This window comes from Diadema antillarum, unplaced genomic scaffold, assembly GCF_040938485.1.
Source record: "Diadema antillarum isolate AM-2024a unplaced genomic scaffold, OU_Dant_1.0 scf00000144, whole genome shotgun sequence".
In the NCBI taxonomy this organism is placed as follows: domain Eukaryota; kingdom Metazoa; phylum Echinodermata; class Echinoidea; order Diadematoida; family Diadematidae; genus Diadema; species Diadema antillarum.
In genome coordinates this window covers 109622-129471 of record NW_027271033.1, presented here as the reverse complement: position 1 = coordinate 129471, position 19850 = coordinate 109622, and the positions used below count along the sequence as shown (strand labels likewise).

At 38.0% G+C, this 19850-nt stretch overlaps 1 protein-coding gene across 1 annotated transcript in view; it reads left to right on the top strand.

The window, feature by feature from the left end:
* Positions 1–19850, top strand: part of LOC139721490 (uncharacterized) — a 175755-nt gene that overhangs the window by 61121 nt on the left and 94784 nt on the right. The window contains exons 29-35 of the mRNA XM_071632804.1: positions 1745–1807; positions 9935–10145; positions 10654–10765; positions 11694–11841; positions 12618–12666; positions 12907–13123; positions 15788–15937. Of these exons, the coding sequence (XP_071488905.1) occupies positions 1745–1807; positions 9935–10145; positions 10654–10765; positions 11694–11841; positions 12618–12666; positions 12907–13123; positions 15788–15937 (950 nt within the window). The remainder of the gene's footprint in view (positions 1–1744; positions 1808–9934; positions 10146–10653; positions 10766–11693; positions 11842–12617; positions 12667–12906; positions 13124–15787; positions 15938–19850) is intronic.

Genomic DNA, 19850 nt, shown 5'->3' with positions numbered 1-19850 from the left:
TCTTACAGATTGAAAGCAAACAAAATTCATTTTATCAGTTATATCCAGATGAATCTCAATTTCTCTGTTTCTGTGCACAGTGAATATAAGATTGTTTTCTTTTTCTTTTGATATGATTTAGATGTTGTCTGTATGGACCTTTGATCCTTCATTGACTTTAAGTGAATGATTAGAAGTTATTAACCAATAACATTTATCTTTAGCACACAGTTTTGACTTCACAATGACAAATATGATGTGAGTGCTATACAATAATGAAAGAGTGAAATATCTATATGGTGTGTTTTGTGTAATAGTACAATCACAGGTTGCTGTGAGTGATAAGTGATGCTGATTTAATGTGCAATAGCTTCCTGTTATAGCTTTGGATAGGAAACTTTCAAAAGTTTCTTTACAATATTTGTTCACATGTTTTCATCATTAGTTTAATTTGCAGTGTTGTCTACAAGAAGATCATATTGTGAATTGCCTGTTTGTGCTTGTATGTTTGTGTACTTTTGAAAATACACAATGTATGAAAAACCTACCTGCAAAGTGTAGACACACAGTCTAAAACTGATGTCTTTCACTGCCACTGTGGGCAATGTGCTACAGTTCACATACATGTAAATGTAAAGGTCCATAGTCTTTCTGTAAAAGTCTGGCTTGAGTCTACTCTGAGGTGGACAAGACCCTATCCAGGAAACACTAATTGATGTTGTGAAGCACACAAAGGTCTCACTCAACATTCATTTGAATACATTTAAATGTGGACAACACATATGATGTGTCTCAACAATGTACAATGTTTGAACATGATACTACTGGTATCTTGGGAATATAATAGTCTGGTCCACCATATAGCAAATAAGATGCTTTCCATATGAGTCATCCCACTCACAGTTAGGCAGATTTGTTTTATCACATTTTAAAGAACAAACTGTGCACACATTACAACAGGTTCACAGTTTTTTATGGCTTATGGTGGGCCAGATCTTATACCAATGAACGAGCCTGAATGGTAGGTATATACAGTGTAGGTATCATTCTGCATGTTTGAACATACAGAAATGAAGGTCCAAAGACATAGTATCAGAGATCGCCAAATTGTAGCTGTATGTGACTTTTCCATCAAAAACTTTTACTAGGAAAGTCCAATGATAATCTTACTTGATGGAATGGATAGAAAATATAGGAATATCCTGTGTACAAAGATTTGGAAAGGTATATCCTCAGGACCAGTGGTCAAGCTCAATTGACTTTATACTCAAAATATACATGAAAGGTTATGTACTGGTACTCACAGTAGAATAGGAGGGGGAAAAGGAGGCATCTCAGTCGACTGCATGCTGCAGTTGAATTGTTCGAGTTTTATTTGTTGATGTACGTTGTATGTGTGTGGCAGATTGAAGTGCTGTGTTACTATCTTAGCAGAGTAGGCTTACACACAATGCCATGTTGTGTGATCAAGAGCTTATTCAGTTACGTTAACAGGAGTGGATCCAGAAATTCTGTAAAGAGGGGGAGCCTTTACAAAATTAAAGGGGGGGCACACGCACCCCTCCCCCCATTTTTCTTTTTATTTCTTTTGTTTTAGCAAAAAAAATAAAGGGGGGCACGCACCCGATGCACTCCCCCTGGATCCGCCACTGGTTAATGATATGATACAGTGTTCATACAGTTATTCATTATCAACTCAGCAATATCTCAATATGTACCTGAAGCAAGGACTTTTTTTTTCGTTTTATCTATTTCTTGTTTGCAGTACAAGCTTTCAGGGATCGTGTCAAGGCAGACACAATGCAGGATATGGCATCAGCATATGAAAGTAATTCTTAACTATTATGCACTTTATATAACTCAATGTATAGTTACAACCGATTTATATGACAGTAACAGTATTACAATCATTTAAGTACCAAAGGTTCAAAAGAATCACCAAATTGCAGGTTGCCAACACAAATGTGTCACTACACGTATGTCCACAAATAGGGAAAAACGAAACACAGTGATTGCAGAACATGGTAACACTGTGAAGAACACAAAAATTTCTGTGACAGATTGAATACAATCTAACTGTTACCCTCTATTGTCTGAATACACCAATAGAGGTTATTTATGGACAAAAGAGTGCTTTATCAGTCTATTTTCTCTACTTGAATTTACAATTACAGGCTATTATTTCATTCATATTTAGTTCTTGTGAGAACACCAGTGTGACCTTAACTTTGATGTAACCCAAGCTGAAGGATTACTTATTTCTATAAAAACTGTTAACTTTCATTTTAACTTGCTTTATGACAAATTCCATTTTTAGCACATAAGACTCATGAAATTTGATTTGTTCTGCATGCCTCTTGTCCTGAACCCACATTTTATAAAGCATATCAAAACCAAACAGGTTATGACCAGTCTATGTCTTTTCTTTTCCATTGAAACTATGAAGTAACTTACAAAATTTGGAACATAAAGATAGCATGCAATGATGTTTTACCTTTTTCTAATTCAACTTTTCTCTCTCTTTCTTTGTCTCTGTTTTATTTACAATGACATTATTTGCCTTCAAAGTTTTCCGAGAATATGTGGGAAAGTCTGCCAATCAATCAGCTGGAAGTAGGGGTATAGTAACATTCTAGACAATACACCACCATGTAGTCTTTGAATTTACTATGTAACTAGTATCAATCTCTTCTATACACATTCATACACGTGTGTAGTGTGATTGATTGTGCTGGCATTTAAATCATTCATTATTGCCAGCATTTTTGTGTTTATATGCTCATTAATCTCATTTTGTTTCCATCATTTGTGTATACATGTACTATTTGCTAATCAGGTGTCTTTTTTGGTTGTTTTTTTTTTTTGGTTGTTTTTTTTTTTGTATGTATGGTAGTCATGCACTGTTTGTTAATATGGAAGCATTCATAACCCTGCTTCTGAAAGATTTGAAGTGACTTGTTTTGTGGGCCCTAATATTGCTGCGACATACATACTTCATATGTTTGTTTTTGCCAAAGATTGCCTTCCTGTGAAATGTTCATTGAATCAAGTTGTCAAGTTCTGACACATACATTGTATGTAGAGGCAAAGCTGTTCACAAAAGTGAAATATTTTTGGCTCATCAGATCACATACTAGAAAGTGTACTTTGTTATAACACATCTGACACTGGAGTTGAAAAGCACAAAAGTAGTTTTTCTGGTATAAGTAATTTTTTTTTGCATTTTCAAAGAATGCGTACTTAAGTGTCGATACAGTCAATACTGCATGTGAATATACTTATCATGCATAATCAATGATTACAAAATAATTTTGAAAAGATTTCATAGTGCCTATGATTCATACAAGTTGTATGTGACAAAAATAAAGAATTGAGAGTTGTATTTGCAGTGTGTGACATGTGGCAAATGGGTTTAAATCATCTAAATGTTAGCACTGTAGAGCACAAACATCATGTCAGTATACATGGAGCTATGTCCTAACAATCTGGGCCCCGTTTTATCAAAAGATAAATTTTACATTAAGTCAAGATAATCCATGATTAACTTCTCATATCAACTCTACGTCCACTTAATCTATGATTAACTTCCAAGCTAAGTTAAAGTCCGTCTTATCAAGACACCCACGGTTGGAAAAAAATTTACCTTCCTCCAAAATTAATTATAAGTTTTCTCAACTGCTCCAAATCCATGATTAACTTAACAGTTGATAAATATCAACTTTAAGTAGAAACAGTCTAGGTAGACTCAATTGTAAGGCAATTTAAAGAAGAAAGATGACTGTCACACTTTCCTAGTCTAGCTGGGGTCTTGTCACAAATTTTTCTCTTTTAACTGCTCACTTTCTCTAACATTTAGTTGCGTTTCTTTCATGTAATTATGGTCTTTTCCTTGCATGAAATTCACAATCGGCACGCATTGCTTACGCGACTGCTGCACGCAAACACCCTAGACTGGGCAGTCTCAATCCCAGCCTGCGTGCCCGGCGCCTCGGCCCGCCCGCCGATAGCCATCGCCAGCAAGGGCAAGTAACCGAGTACGGTACTGTAACTGGAACCGCGTCTGTGTGCAATGCATATCTTGCCAAAAAACCCATATAATGTGAGGAAACCTGTGATTTCTGACGTGCGTAGGCCTACGTAGAGCTAGTTCATCATTTGATAGTAATTAAGAGTTTAATAGGCCTGTACAGAAAATAAAGAGTTTAATTCTATGGCACCAAGTACGACAGTTGACCGAAAGATTGGTCTGCATCTGTCCGTCGGGGAATGTTCCGCGGAGACTGTGTCTGGCGGCTTCACGGATCCCCTCCGTACAGAGAACAGCATTAATGGCAAAATATAAAAGAGTCCTCCAGACAGACGGATCTTTCTGTCTAGTACGACAGTAACTTGAGATCTAAGTTAGGCTAACCAGTAATATAGGCTTAACGTGAGGCCTAAGTAACTTTCAGCGAGTCGTTTGTACTTACCGTAACACGAACTGCAGATAGAGTGTCTATTAGACTCTAGAATTTTGACATGTTGATGTAGACTCGCGATCTATTCTTTACAAAGCTGCGCCATAGAGGTAAAAACATGCTACTGTAGTCACCACATTCTCACAAGTTTCCATAATCCTACACGTAACCACACAGGACTTCAGCCTATTGAATTAAGACTTGAAACAATGCATAGTGGCACCTTGGACAGTCAGCTACTGTATGTTTAGATCCATGTCCAATGAATACTTGAGTGTTTAATCCTACGTAGTGTGCGGAATCTTTACGGTACGCACGTACGCAGATTTTCGTTGAGATCGAGATGTGCTAGATCTATCGACCTACTTTCTTCAATACATGTACAACGCAAAACGGCGTATTTTGCGGTTCTGTTGCAAACTTAAATACTTCAAATTCAGTGGCTGCAGCGCTAATAATACTGCGTCGCACTAGCAGACTACGCTTCCGTGGCCATGGCAAACAATCATGCTTTTGTTGTTTGTTTAGCTTAATGTATTGTATTGTTTTAAGCAGACGGTACCGGAAACCAGCCTCGTCCTGTATTTTTTGTTTTGACTAAATCAATAATTAAGCCATGGTGATCACCTACAACTATAATCGACTGTTAAGTCTCTTCGTAAAACGGAAACTTGCTGTTGATTTAAAGTTATAGCTGACTTCAAGTTGGATAAAGTTAGCGTTGATTTCACAATCAACGCTAACTTTATCTTGATAAAACAGGGCCCTGTTCTTTTATTTTTACCAGTAACATGCAGCACAACACAGCGTGAAGTAATTTTGTGTGTGTGTGTGTGTGTGTGTACACATGCATGTGAACAACAACAATGGAATGCCAAGGTGACAGACTTTTACAATTGAAAAAATATGTATGTAAATATTGCTATTTCATGGACATATTATGTGTTAATATACAATGATAACAGAAAGAATGTCTAGTTTGGCAATCAGGACAGTTACCAGCATAACAAATACAAACTTTTTCTATCATCATAGTTCAGTCTGACCTCTCCTATCCGACCTCCCTTTATCTGGATCTCTCTATTATCCTGATGCGATCTCAACATGAGTTTGTTTTTCCCAGTCAAATGATTATGGAGGAAAAGGGGGATTTCAAACTCATCAAACAAAATTCCTACAGGAACTCACATGAATTACATATTATTCTCAACATAATTAGCATGCATTTACTTCTAATTTTTGTCTAAATATCATGCATTCAAACATTCACTACCCCCAAATCACTGCAAGAACATGGACAGAAAATTTTTCCAAAAATCAATGGCACGGTACAGGTGACCCTTCGTTAAGCAAATTATCAGAGAATTCTGAACGGATACTGGCTGACGAGGACATGGCATGAAGAAAGAACAAGCTCTGTATTTTATTTTTTTTTTTTAAATTAGAAAATTAAAGTTTGAACATGCATTAGCTCTATCTACTATGTTCGAGCATATACATGTACACATAGTCAGTCTAACCATGGTCAACTTCGACAAGCTGTGGTGATCAGATTTTTTTAATTTGATTTCGTTGACTTATGCTGCAGCTTCTTTCCATGACCTGCTTCATACTTTCCTCAATGTTTAAGCAGGTAAATTTGACAACAAATCAATTTCATTTTGATTTTAGAAAAAAACAACTTATAATTTTGTACTGATAGCAAAGAAAGCATTTCAGTGTACACTACCTTCAATAGGTTACATGTACATGTACAGTGTACATGTTTAGCTACCATTAGGTACCAGGCAGCTGTGTGTATTAAACATTGAGTCTCCCATATTCGGTCAAATCCCTTATCCAGATGAGCGCCGGTCGCGACATGTACGGATAAGAGAGGTAGGACTGTATATGTATCAATGATCTACTCTTTACAGAGTAAGATACAAACTTGTAAGACTTGCAATGGAAGTTTCTAGTGGAAAATCATGATTTTATAAAGCAATTGTAATGTACAGGTACATTGTATATCTATTTTGACATATTTTCTATGTTCATGTTTGTTTGTTTTTTCCCCAATCGCATCATTGCATTGGCATGCCATGTCATGTGAACATATTATTGGTAAGCTGAACGTTAAATCTGAAAAAATTATTTCACTTTAAGAGTGACTTTCCATTACATCATGTTTCTAGGCTTATAACTGCTTGACATTTTTTTCTCACTCACTCATATTTTATGTGGTAGATATGTATTTCCCTCCTTTTGCACCAGGGCTGTTGCTGTTAGTAGGCATTGAGCTTTCAGGTTCTCTGTTTTCTAATTCATCTGTGAGTATCATATATGGGTAATTCCGTGAAGTTGGGGCACAAAGTGTGACATTTGAGCATAATTCAATACTAATTATGCTATACATATATTGTTAATAGGCTTTACATTTGCATTGAGACCATACATTTTCCTGGAAATTTTGTGCCATTCAGACTCAATTTTGATGAAGTTATTAAAACGATATGTAACGGTGTCTTGTAGCATCGTGACGTGTCCATGTAGCATCGTGATAGTTAAAATCTGGTCCTAAAAGACAAATTAATGCAATTAGCTTGACCAAAATTTGATATGATATGCGTAATTACTAGATTAGTGAGATAGCTAAATATCTTAACTCTCTTTTCCACAGTTTTACTTTTACAAGAAAATCACAAAATGTATCACTATGCTACGCGGTGCACTATGTCCACCAAATGTCACAAAAAAGTACACTGCATAGCATCGTGATACATTTTGTGATTTTCTTTTAAAATTAAAACTGTGTACAGGAAATTTGAGATATCTAGCTATCTCATTCATATCTTGTAAATATGCATATTGCATCAAATTTTGGTCAAGCTAATGGCCATGATTTGTCTCTTAGGACCAAATTTTAAAATATCACGATGCTACATGGACACGTCACGATGCTACAGGACACTGTTACATATTGTTTAATAACTTCATCAAAATTTAGTCTGAATGGCACAAAATTTCCAGGAAAATATGTGGCCTCAATGCAAATTTAAAGCCTGCAAACAATAAATGTATAGCATAATCAATATTGCGTTATGCTGAAATTTATTTTTCAAATATCACGATGCTACATGGACACTGCCCCAACTTCATGGAATTACCCATATGTAGGTTTATTTAAAGTCATTTAATGCAACATATGTGCTTTTCTTCTCACTGAAGTGTAGTTCTCCTGTCCTTCGTCTTCATATTATGTGCTATGTTAAATCTGAAAATTATTTCACTTTAAGAGTGACTTTCCATTACATCATGTTTCTAGGCTTATAATTGTTTGATATTCTTTTCTCGCTCACTCATATTTTGTGTGGTAGTTATATTTTCCCTCATTTTGCACCAGAGCTGTTGCTGTAGGCATTGTACTTTCAGGTTTTCTGTTTTTCTGATTCTCAGTAAAGTATTGAATAGATGCTCATAAAATATGATAAAAGTATATCTAGGAAAATTCTTCCTGCATAAGATAGGGTAAGGATCACATTGACAGCTGTTCTGTTTATTGTGGTGTTTCCAGGCCATGAGAAGTAATCAGTTTGTCTATCTGCAATCTGCATCAATTCAGAATTTTAGCAAATTGACATTTAGGATGAAATTTCTCTTGTGCAATATCTTAGGGAATGTTCAATGGTATGTCATGTGATTTGGCAATCCCTCTGAAATCACTGAGTTTGATTTTACTGTTAACATTTCACTTGTTCTTAACACAGTCTGTGCAATAATTAAGGGAGGGGTAGAATTTCTGCAGTAGGTTTTGGCAAACTTTGGTGAACATCAGAAATCGAAGGCCAAATTAAAGTTACTAGCTATTAAAGAGTTTATGGAATAGCATATATGAGGTATATCTGTTGTTGCATCACTAGTAAGTACATGGTTATATGAAGATGGGGTCATACAACTTATTAGATTTTAACCTGTTGAGGACAGACTGATTTTGCTGTAACACACATTTCCCATAGACACCTGCCCGAGTATTCTTTGGACTCTTCTTCAACGGGTTAAGCAACATCTGGTGAATATGTGATCGAAGTCAAGTGTTTTCCATTAGTGAAATGATATATGGCAAGGCAAGGTACACATATTATTTGAAGTAGTAAGGCAATATTTAGTGAATACAAGAGATCAGTGGTCCAGACTAATTCCCAGAATAAATCAAGGACAGACAAATAAGACATTCTGTTCATGTCATTACATCATTTTTTTTTAAATCAATGTAGTTTGATATGTCAGTGTGTGGCTATTTGTAGACTTCAAAACAATATATATTCTAGGTCAGAGCTGAAATGCTGAGGCAAATAGGTCATAGCAAGGAAAAAAAATGATCAAATAGCCATTACAACAGTATGTCATATTTCACAGAACAATTGACATTTCATATCTGGCAAAATGTAAATGAGGGCAGCATAGTATGTTTGCATCAAGATACCTGGGTCAAATGCATAATGTGTAGAAATGTTGCTAGTCAACAATGCACTGTTGAATGTTGTGACACCCTTCTTTTCTTTCTTGCTTTTCTGTGTGAACTTTGCCTCTTCTCAGACAGAGTTGTGAGACTTTTGTGTTAGCTACTCAACAGTATGTTTCCATTCAGATGATGCAGGTGCAGGATTCAAGCTCATCTTTCTTAAGTTGTTAGACTAGACGTATTTGATGTGAAGCAACATTTGATGAAGGCAGCCAGTCTTACAGCAGCACACTTATTCTCTCCCTTCCTGAAAATGTCTTTGTATTCTCTGTATTTTTTACCCCCAACAATGTGGTAACAACTGTCTTTTTTTTTCAGTTTGATGTTCAGATGCCTGATGTTACCTGAGGAGATTTTCCACAATAGACAAAGGAATTTCTTCTTAAATGTTTTGTACCACCTACTGGGTGCAATTGCAAGTCTTAATTGTCAAGTTTCAGTCAGTGTGAGCTTTGCATATCCTGGTTTCGTGTCCAATCAACTAGTAGTTGGTCGGCACTTTTTTTATGTACAACATATGAAAGATTGAGATACAGATTCAACAGCTTTGAACATTTGTGCATGCATGATGCACCTCAGTGATCTGCTTACATGAATGCAAAATATATCATGAGTAAACTGAGATTTATTTTTGTACCTCCCCTGTCAATGTTGATGTAACTCTCAATTTCAAAATGTTTGTTTTGCTCTGTACATATATTATGTCATTTCAGTGTTCTGGCTGGTATGTTACATTAGATGATGTGAATTAAAAGTAGTGATAATGTGGGGTATTTGTTATGCCCTTTCCCCACTTTGAGTTATGCAATCATTTTAATCTGTTGAAATCGGCTGATTTTGCTACAACACACATTCCCCATAGACACTTGACCAAGTACACTTAAGACTCATCTTCAACAGGATAATAAGTGCCATGCAAACTAGATACTGGAGGAGACATAGAAAAGAATCCTTGATGAAAGTAAAGCCTTGTAAACTGCTGTTATCTGTCACACAGGTATGATTCACGGCCTTCCACATCCCACTGCTGCCACTGCTACCACCATTGTGCCTCCTGCACCCAACCTCACATCCCCTCTGATGGAACGTTACCTCTTTCTGCAACAACAACAACAACAACTGCTGCAACAACAACAACAACAACAAATGCTTCCAGGTGCTGGTCAGCAGGGACAGACTTTCACAAATCCAGCCATCACAAGGCAGACGTAAGCTCTTCCTCCTTTATGCATATCTCAGTTGCTGTTGGCGAGTAGCATAGTTTCTTGGCTGCATATAATTCACATACTACCTGAGTTAGTGCATGAACATTTAGTGATGTAGCTTATGCTCTCATACTACCGATTTTGACCTCTCCCCCAGTTTATTAAAATTCAAAAGACAGAACTGTGATACAGAATACACATGCATCAAGGTACAATGTATAAGTGTTGAAAAGGAAAATAAAACCTGTACATATAGCTTTAAAGTATGTTTAATGCAGAAGGGTTTTAAAGTACAAAACAGGAATATAGCTCAATTAACTTTCTGTATTAAAAATAGGGAATTTTTAGGCAAAGCTTTCATGTTAGCTGATTCATTATAAAGTCAGTATTCTAAGATACTGCCGTCCGGTGTTCTGATGTTTTAAGCATTGGGAGGAGGATTATATTGTTTGCAAATTCATTTTATGTGCAGTCATGTGTCGTTACATTGTATCTGTTTCTTTACTTTTAGTGCTGCTCATCTTAGAGGTGAAAGCTCGATCAAGAACTTTATTGGTGATGATCAGCTCAGTCCAAGGTCACAGGCAGACCCCAAATCCTACAGAGCACAACTCCTGCTGCAGGTAAATGTTTGTCTATGGCAACATACATGCTAGTTTTTGTTGCAAATGAATGTATACTTATCTTGTTGGGGTTGACTCTATTCTGTCCTGAGAGTATAGTAAGAGAAGGCCAGCTTTTTTTCCAGATTGATTTATAATGAACTTGCTGGAGAACCAGCAGCAGAGAGCAAACAAACAAACAGAGAGGGAGAAGAAGCGAGAGAGAGAGAGAGAGAGAGAGAAGAACAAAAACTGTTTTGGGGTTGATGTTGGTTTTGGGTTGTTGCTTTTTTTTTAGTACTTGCAAATCTATGTACCGGTATCACAAACCTAGAACTTTAGTTGTGGCAGGATGATCAAATATACATGACTGTATAACTGTGCCTTTGTGTTATTCCTTTCATGAGAAAAATGAAAACATAGTTGTTGAAAGCAAAAGAAGTTAATCATTAAACTTATACGTGTTTCCATGTTGTTGATACTCCTACTTTTGAAAATTTGATCTTAAATAATTTTTTTTTTCTTTGTAGCTGGTAACATAATATTTTCAGTAATAGTCCTGATAATCTTCCATTTCCTGTGATATACTGTTTTTTACATCATATGCACAATCTTTTTTGACTTGCTACCTTGATAGGAGTATTTGTGGCTTTCATCTACATTTACCATAAATTTGATTCTCATCCAAGTAGGTGTGTAAACTCCATTTGTGTCTGACCAAGTGTATACATCAGAATTTCTCCATTACAGTATGTCACATTGAGATAGAGAGGTACACACCGTGTAGGTTGCAAAAGGTATCCCTTTCCTCATACACTGTCTGTAGCAAGACTATTTCCAGTGTTAGACTTCACTTCTTCAATTGTTTTGAAATATGTTTGTTATCTTACAATTTACTGTGATGCATTCCTATAAGATTTCATTACGCACTTGCTAAATCATTCCCCAGATGAAGGAAAAGGAAACCACAAAGCTAGCAGCCATGTCAGAGAAGGCCAAGTATGAGGCTCAGAAGGAGAGGGAGATGGAGGTGTACGACCCTTGGGGCAAAGGTGGTGGTGGGGCACCCATGAGGGACAAGCAGGGAAAGATTGTCGGTAAGTTAGACACATTTTGCTGATTGAGCAAGCCTTCTCATTCTGGCAGCATATATTCATTCACTAGACATGCTTATGTTATATTCCTGATAGTGAATTTTGTACATCATCCTGCATCATAGTATTGAATTGTTGAAATCAAGCTGTGAGTCTGAACAAATAAGCAAAGATATGATGGCACATAGTACCATTATCAGTAGATCTATAAACAGATTTGAATGTGCATGTACAATTTTTCATTGCTTTGTTAAATTACATACGATGTAATAATGAAATGCCATATTTAGCAGTGTAATAATCACATTTTTTTTCTCTCTCTCACTTGAAGACTGTCCAACTTTGTGTTGCAGCTAGTAAACAGCAACAACAATAACTTTTACCCACAGAAACAATCAATGTCTTCAGGAGATATACATTGTATTCCTCAGATAACATTTTAGTAGCATACTGTAACTGCAGAGGGTAGTATTGTATGGTTGGATGTTAAATTGATATCTCTTAATGGCAAGTTAATTGTCAGTTGCAGCTAAGTTCCTGAGCACTTTACGTTGCTTCTAGTTCCTATAAATGAATCGCATAACTGTGTTTCAGTTTTCTCTTTTTTAAACGCGCTCATGAATGCTATATAATAAGAAAAAAAAAGAGAAGTAATTTGTTCTCCATGCAACAGCTGCTCTCCCAATATCTACATTTAAAGCAATGTAGTTACATACCAAGTTTATGGAAGTATGACTGTCACATGCCCTATTACCTTTCAATAATCATGATGATTTCAGCCGACCTGAAGCAAAGCAATTGCAGTATTGGTGCTGATGATAACAGGGAGCATAATTTATGTCTAGTAATAGTAACTTAAAATGTCATAAAGATATCAGTGATGAATTAGTAACATTGCAAATATTTATAGTACAAAAAAAAGTAGTAATAAAATTGTATATAACTGTGTGAACTTTCACATGATATTTGTGTGTACACTTGTGTGTTTCCCATCATTATTTAGTACAAGCAGTAGTAGAAGAGAAAAAAAAATGCGTAATAGACATGTAATAATAAGTGGAGAAAGAGAGAGAAATTGAAATTTTATCCTAATGTTTGTACCCCTCACTTCACAGCAGCTGCAGGCCAAGATGTCTCCCCCTTGTTAGCAGCTGCAGCAGGTGGGGGAGGAGCAGTTGGAGCTGGTCCAGCATATGGTAAATTAAAGGGGCCAATCACAACAGCTGCTCCAAACCCCTCTTCAGATGCCAGCAGGAATGAGTACCAGGAGATGCTAAGACAGCAGGTCAGAGTTTACTGATATTTGTCTGTCACAATCATACATTTTTTTTTAATGTTCAGAATACAGTCAAACCTGCTCCAGCGACCATATGCATATAATCACCACATGGAAATACAATTAATTGATTTTTTTTAAAGTGTGTGTACTTTAGATTCTGTGTACGGTGACTACCTGCCTTACTCAACCGGTGACCATAGATATGGTTTCCCCTGGACAACTGACAACAGTGCACAAAGACCACCATCAGGGTGCACCCACAAAGTTACTGGCTTTCCTTGCCTTTGTTGACCATATGGCATCAAACAGATACCACTGATCCTGTAATCACAGAAACTTTTGCAGTACATTAATTTTTGCGTATTTCACACTAAATTGGCTTGCATGAATTCTATAATCCATGAAAATATCTTCACAATTTTCTCTGACAGTTTTAACTGGTTCAATCGTGGGCTTCTTCAGGGATGCCTCCCTGGTATGAGCGCTTGTCTGTGTGCATGTGCACAAGTAGTAGTCATTTATGCACATTAGTATCTGTGCAAGGCAATATATTCAAATGGATTGGGCAGCACATCAATTTTTATGCAGGGACGTGTTCAAATAAATTCTGTTTCTTTCTGTTAATTGGATGAAAACATTCAAGTACTGGTATTAAGCAGTTACACCGCGTGAATTCAAGAAACTGCGAATGTTTTTGAGCTGCTCAGTGTGAAAACTTAATCTTGCAAAAATATTGACATTCACAGTACTTGTCTATAGCTAAAAGCATTTGGTGATTATTTCAAGTTGGAGGGTGATTGGTTGACAGAAAGGATGTTATGTACAGAAGTATATGAGCTAGCATATGTAGATATGTACACTATATAAAGGGCTCAACATTGGTGCCCAGTTGCCACTAAAGATGTCGGCCCACCAAATTACAAAAATTCTCTTAGTGGCCTAGTTGGGCAACTGAAATTCAAAATGGATTGTTACATTTGCCTTTGTTTCAAGCCACCACATATCTTTTTTGGGCCAGAAGAGAAAAAGTTAATTTCAAGCCCTGATATATACAGTGTATGTGTGTGTATATGTATATGTGTGTGTGTGTGTGTGTGTGTGTGTGTGTGTGTGAGAGAGAGAGATAAGAACCTAAATAGGCATTAAAATGTTCCAGGCTGCCAGGGAAGCACATTTTTTAAGAAACAAAGCTCCAAAGAGGTCAGTCATCACATTCTTCATCAGCGACCAGGATGCGATATTGATGTTAAACTATAGAATACGTTTTTTAAGCAGATATACACACAAGATTATATGTCTGCTCCTGGCCAAACGGATTTCAAAACTAACCTGTTTGTGATGGAATGCATCTGTAGTCACTGCCAGTGTGCACGGTAATTATGCAACCTGTAAATGCGCATTTCATAGCAACGACATATTGTCATGATGGGTAATTGAGTCGGGTCAAAACTCATCCCTCCATGATTAGCTGAAGATGAAAGGATGAATTCAATGGACATATGCAAGATGATCATGAATCTTCAATGCTTTCAATTGAAATTGTGCCATTGTCATGCTCCAATTTACTATCCTGAGGATGTACAGTTCAAAATCCCACCACAATTTTGTCATCGCCCAATGCATCTGATTGGAACACTTCTTGGCAACGACCCAACCAACATTTGTTTCTTGTCTGTGGTGGATGATATCAGACTTTCCTGATAGTCATCCAGCCTTTCCTGGTAGTTACTGACCAATCAATTGAACAGAAGTGAATGTGATAAGAACCTGAATGGGAATTTAAATGCTCCATTCTGCAGGGGAAACACATCTTTTAAGAATCAAATTTTTTTCATGTTTTCCTTGAGCAGTCATTGTAGATAGGTTTGACTGTTAGAAACTGTTACTCAGTCAAAGTGGACAACTTATACTACTTTCTATTTTACTTCACACTTTGTCTGGGCTAGCCAACAAAACAACATGAATATAATTTGTCAATATTTAGGTGATCCGAGTATTTTGCTTGTATAATTTGTCAATATTTTGCTTGAGGAAATGGCTGCAAATTTAGGATTGCTTTTTTATAATGTAGTGTAGGAGATCAATTATAATGTAGTGCAGGAGATCAATTATCATAGACCATTAGGACTCAACCTGGAGAGCATATATGAATACCAGACAAATTTGACTTCTTTTCTACTAAACACAGTGTGTTGTCACAGAGGACAAATGACACACTGCCCTCTTAGCAAGAAGTGCTGTATACGCCAAATATTTCGTGAGGTTTTTATTTTCACGAATTTCGCGAGTCAGGTGCTATTTGCGAAATTAAAGATACGCGAAAATATTGACTCCGATCCCGATGTGAATGTGACATACGCATTTAAACCTCTCCGTTCAGTACAGGACTCCATGATCGCGAATTTAACCACTCGTGAAATCTTTGGGAAGTCCTGATTCGCAAAAATTTACACTTGCGAAATATATGGCGTTTACAGTACCTGACCACAGAAGCTTTTTGGTGAGCTACAGCCTGTCACAGCATTTAATGCCTTATCACTGAACTGAAACTGCCCTTACCTGAATCCTGCAGGAGCAGTTTGGCACATTTACCAAAACCTGTATATGCAAAGCAATTCTATGGCCTCTTAAAGGTACTAACTTGTCTGTTCTATTTTGTTAAATAAACAGGTTGAAGAAAAGAAGAGGAGAGAGGCTGAAGAGAAGGAGAAGATAAGGTTAGAGGAGGAGAAAGAGGAGAGACGTCTTGCAGCACAACGAGAGCGTATCAAGAAGGAATATGAGGAGGAACTTGAGCGCAAGAAAAAGAAAGAAGAACAGGTAACATGTCAGCTAATGCAAAATGGAATTTCACATTCACTTCAATGGGAATTTAGCTATTCATGAAGAGAATATCAGAGAGCAGTTACAACATATTAAACTTGACAATGTATTTAGTTGGATTAATTTTGATTGCACATGAATAGACATATCAAGTTAGTCGTGCCAGAAATATGTGTCACTTAGCAGAAATTCTCTTGATTTCATAGATACAGCATTACCTGAGGAATTTCGGTATTGATTATACAACCCCACAAGATTAGAAATAACCTTCCCTGCATTGTTCCATAAAGGATTGTAAGCTTATGATTAAAAGTTATTGTGCAAAATATGGTATAACTTACCACTTTAAAGTTTGATCTCTACTTTTTGAGGGAGTTGGAGAAAGAATTCATAGTGAGAGCCTGCTTAATGCGAGCTAGTCATACTTCGTAGCGTCTGTCAGTCTGGAAAGATTGAGAACTTACTTGAAGTTGATCTACACATTGAGATGATATTCATGACAGGGAGGGAGAGGAGGGACTGTGAATCTCTTTCTGCAGGCATACTCCCTCTCGTAAAATAAAGATCAAATAGATAAGTTTTCTTTTAATCTTTTTATTCTCTTTTGTGAGTTCCACAAGAACTCACATTGAGATTTTGTAGCAGAGAAGTCACATTTTGTTCCAAACTAAACCATCTTGGGTTTGAACAAATGGCAAGCAGAAAATAGGCCACAATTACATACCCAGATCTGAGGCCATTTTCTCTTCGTAATCATCTGTGACAGACACTTTCCATCATCTTGCAGAGGCTTGTCATAGAATTTGTGAAATGTCTGCTCTTTGGATCACCTTTGGCAAGGATCAGAGGTATTGGTGCATTTGTTCTATTTGCTGCTGAGCTAGAAGCTGCCTGGGTTGAGTGCGCACTGAAGATCATGTTAATGCCAGCGCTAGTCATGATCTGGTTGATTCATTGAGAAATTGACTGTGCTGTTATTTTCTTGCAGGGAAGAGATGTTCCTCTCCTCAGATCTCTTTGGTTCTCTGAAGAGAGGCATTAATGTATGTAACAACACACAAATGTCTGTGCGGGGGTGCGCTTTCAAAAGTATGTCCAATCCAAAATTCCCAGGTCTAGATGTTCATTGACTTTTAATAACACCAGAGATTGTTTAAGAATCATGTTGTCTAGATTCAGGCTCTGAAAAGTCTGTACCCTCTGGGTGAATTTCAAAGCCAGTAATATGTTCATCGTCAATTGCTTCAAAATAAGTAAGTCTACAGGTGCTAGCATTCTCTGATACTTGAAAATGAATTTTCAGTAGTGAAAATCAGATCTAAATTAGCTACACTTGCCTATATCATATTGCTATGATTCCATTCCTACGTGCTTAAAAACTGGCAAAGGTTCATCTCTGGTAGAGAGAAACAAGAAAAAAGGGTCTGTGAAGCAGACAATCCTCACAGAACTCACCTTACTGCATAACAGGAAACCCTGCACTTCTTACTGTAAAAGGCCATGCTAACCTCATATCCTCTTCTATCGCTCCTCTAGTGCACCAGTCGGGAGTCGTAAGTTGATCTTGTTGACACTCGGAGGCACTGTGTTGTAAAATCGACAGCTCTTGGTGAAAGCTCTGCTTCAATTGCCGAATTCCTGTAATTTGCCACAGTGTTAGCCTCAGATTGGATGGGTTTAGGTAATACTGTGTTGTTCGTTCAAGGTGTCCTCCCTGACTGGGAGGATTATCGGTGTGTCTCGGAGGATTATCAGTGTGTCTCTCTGAAGGCTCACAAGGGTTGGAAACCAAGGTCATCGGGGCCACCATGGAGCAATTGGTAGCACATTCGCTTGATCCTCCTGGATCTTGTTTAACACTCTGATGAAAACACGAAACACGTAGGCCAGAACATTGTTCCATGGAATCGAGAAAGCATCTGTTGCCAGAGCCATGGGATCCTTGTGTTTTGTGCAGTAGGTTCATAGTTGTTTGTTCAGGGCTGAGGCAAATAGGTGGATGGATGGTTGGCCGCACTGGTTGAACATTTGTTTTGCTACACCAGGTTAAAGCATCCACTCTGTCGGAAGGTAGCTTCCCCTCGAGATACAATCAGCAATGTAGTTGTCCTTGCCTGGGATATGTGAGGCACAGATATGGATATTTCTCTTGTTGGCCCAGATTAGGATTTCTAGTGTAAGGGTGCAAAGCGTGCGTGACCGTGTTCCCCCCAGTCGGTTGATGTAGGTCACTACTGTTCTGCTGTCTGATTTTATGAGGACTGATTTCCCCTCTATCACCTGAAAGTGTTGGAGTGCACGTTTGACCGCAAGCATTTCCAGTTTGTTGATATGCCATCCCTTATTCTGCGGGTCCCAGGGGCCCCCGGCTTGACTCGAATCAAAAACAGCTTTCCAGCCCTGTTTGGATGCATCTGTCAGAATAGTCAGCATCGGGTGGGGGTCCAGAAGGGTTTTCCTGCCTCTAGGGAGTGCAGTTAAATCCACCACTTGATCGCCTCCTGGGTCATGAACGTCATTGGAATTTCCGTTTGTCTTCTCTACGCAAGGGGGCATTTGAATTTTAAGAGGTGTGGTTGTAGAACTTTCATCCTTATTCGATATTGCATCACCATGTCTACCAGGCTGGCTAGCAAGCCTAAAAATACTTGCCAATCCCTGACCGAGGATTCCTGAGGTGATACGAGGGCACTCGCCATGGCTCTTACTTTTATCCTTCTGTGTGGAGCCAGTGTCACTCGTATATGTGGAATGTCAATGACCGCCCCCAGGAATTCTGGGGCCCGAGTCAGGTTGATTTTGGATTTTTCCCAGTTTATGAGGAAACCTAAGCTGCTCTCAAGGGAGATCGTGGTGTGCAGGTGGTCTCTCCGCATCCCCGTTCAAGGTGCCAGTATTAACCAGTCGTCAAGATAACAAAAAAATTCTATCCCTCTTTTTCTTAGTGCTGCTGTCCAATCGGACAATGACAGTGAATACTCATGGGGATGATGGAAGACCAAATGGTAGAACTTGAAGAACATAAGTTCTTTTTCCTATTGCAAAACCAAGCAGATTTTGAGAGAGTGGGGCCACCGGTATGTGAAGATATACATCGGAAACGTCTATGGCAGAGGCCCACTCCTTGTGATTCAAATTCAAATTTGAATTTGAATTTGAATTTGAAATTGATGTATCGGGGTAAAATTTTTGTAAGGCTTTCCATCTTAAAGAGCCTTGCGGTATTTTGGGTTTATTCTGATCATGTAGCCATTTTGAATTTTGTTTAAAATGAACTTGTTGTGAGTGATGTCATCCCAATTTTTCTGGAAGTGTTTTAGTCTCCCCCTTACTGCTTGGGGTTCCCGCTGTGGTCTCGGAATGCAGTCAGAATTGTTGGCAGCCCTGGAAGGGTGGACGATTTGGTTGCTGCTTGGAATGGTCACAAAAAATCTTGTGTTGTTGTGTTTCCCCCTGGGCGATTTTCCTGTCTCCCTTGGAGGGGTCTGGGTGGGCCATTGCGGTTATGACTATTAGCCTCCCTATATCGGGTGTCAGGGTGGGTCTTGGATGAGTGGTAGGCTGATGTGGCCGATAGTTTGTAGACCGTCTTGTCAGCCATCGAGGCAGCTGTGAGAGACAAGTCCAAGATTTTTTGGAATCTTCCCCAAACAGATCCTCTCCTTTCACTGGGAGTCTTTCTAGGAGAGCAGTTGCATTCTTTTCAATTTGCAGTTGTTCAAAAACCCATGCTCTTTTGATCCTTGTGATGAGTAAAGCTGTCTGCGCTGCCGGCTCAAATTGTAGTTCAGAAATCTGTATTAGGAGATCAGCGATGTGTTTGCAATCAATGGCAGAGATGTTCAGTCTGTCCGCTTCTCGTTGTGCAGTAAGGAGGTATGTCTGGAATGTAGCTGGGCGCATAGACGCT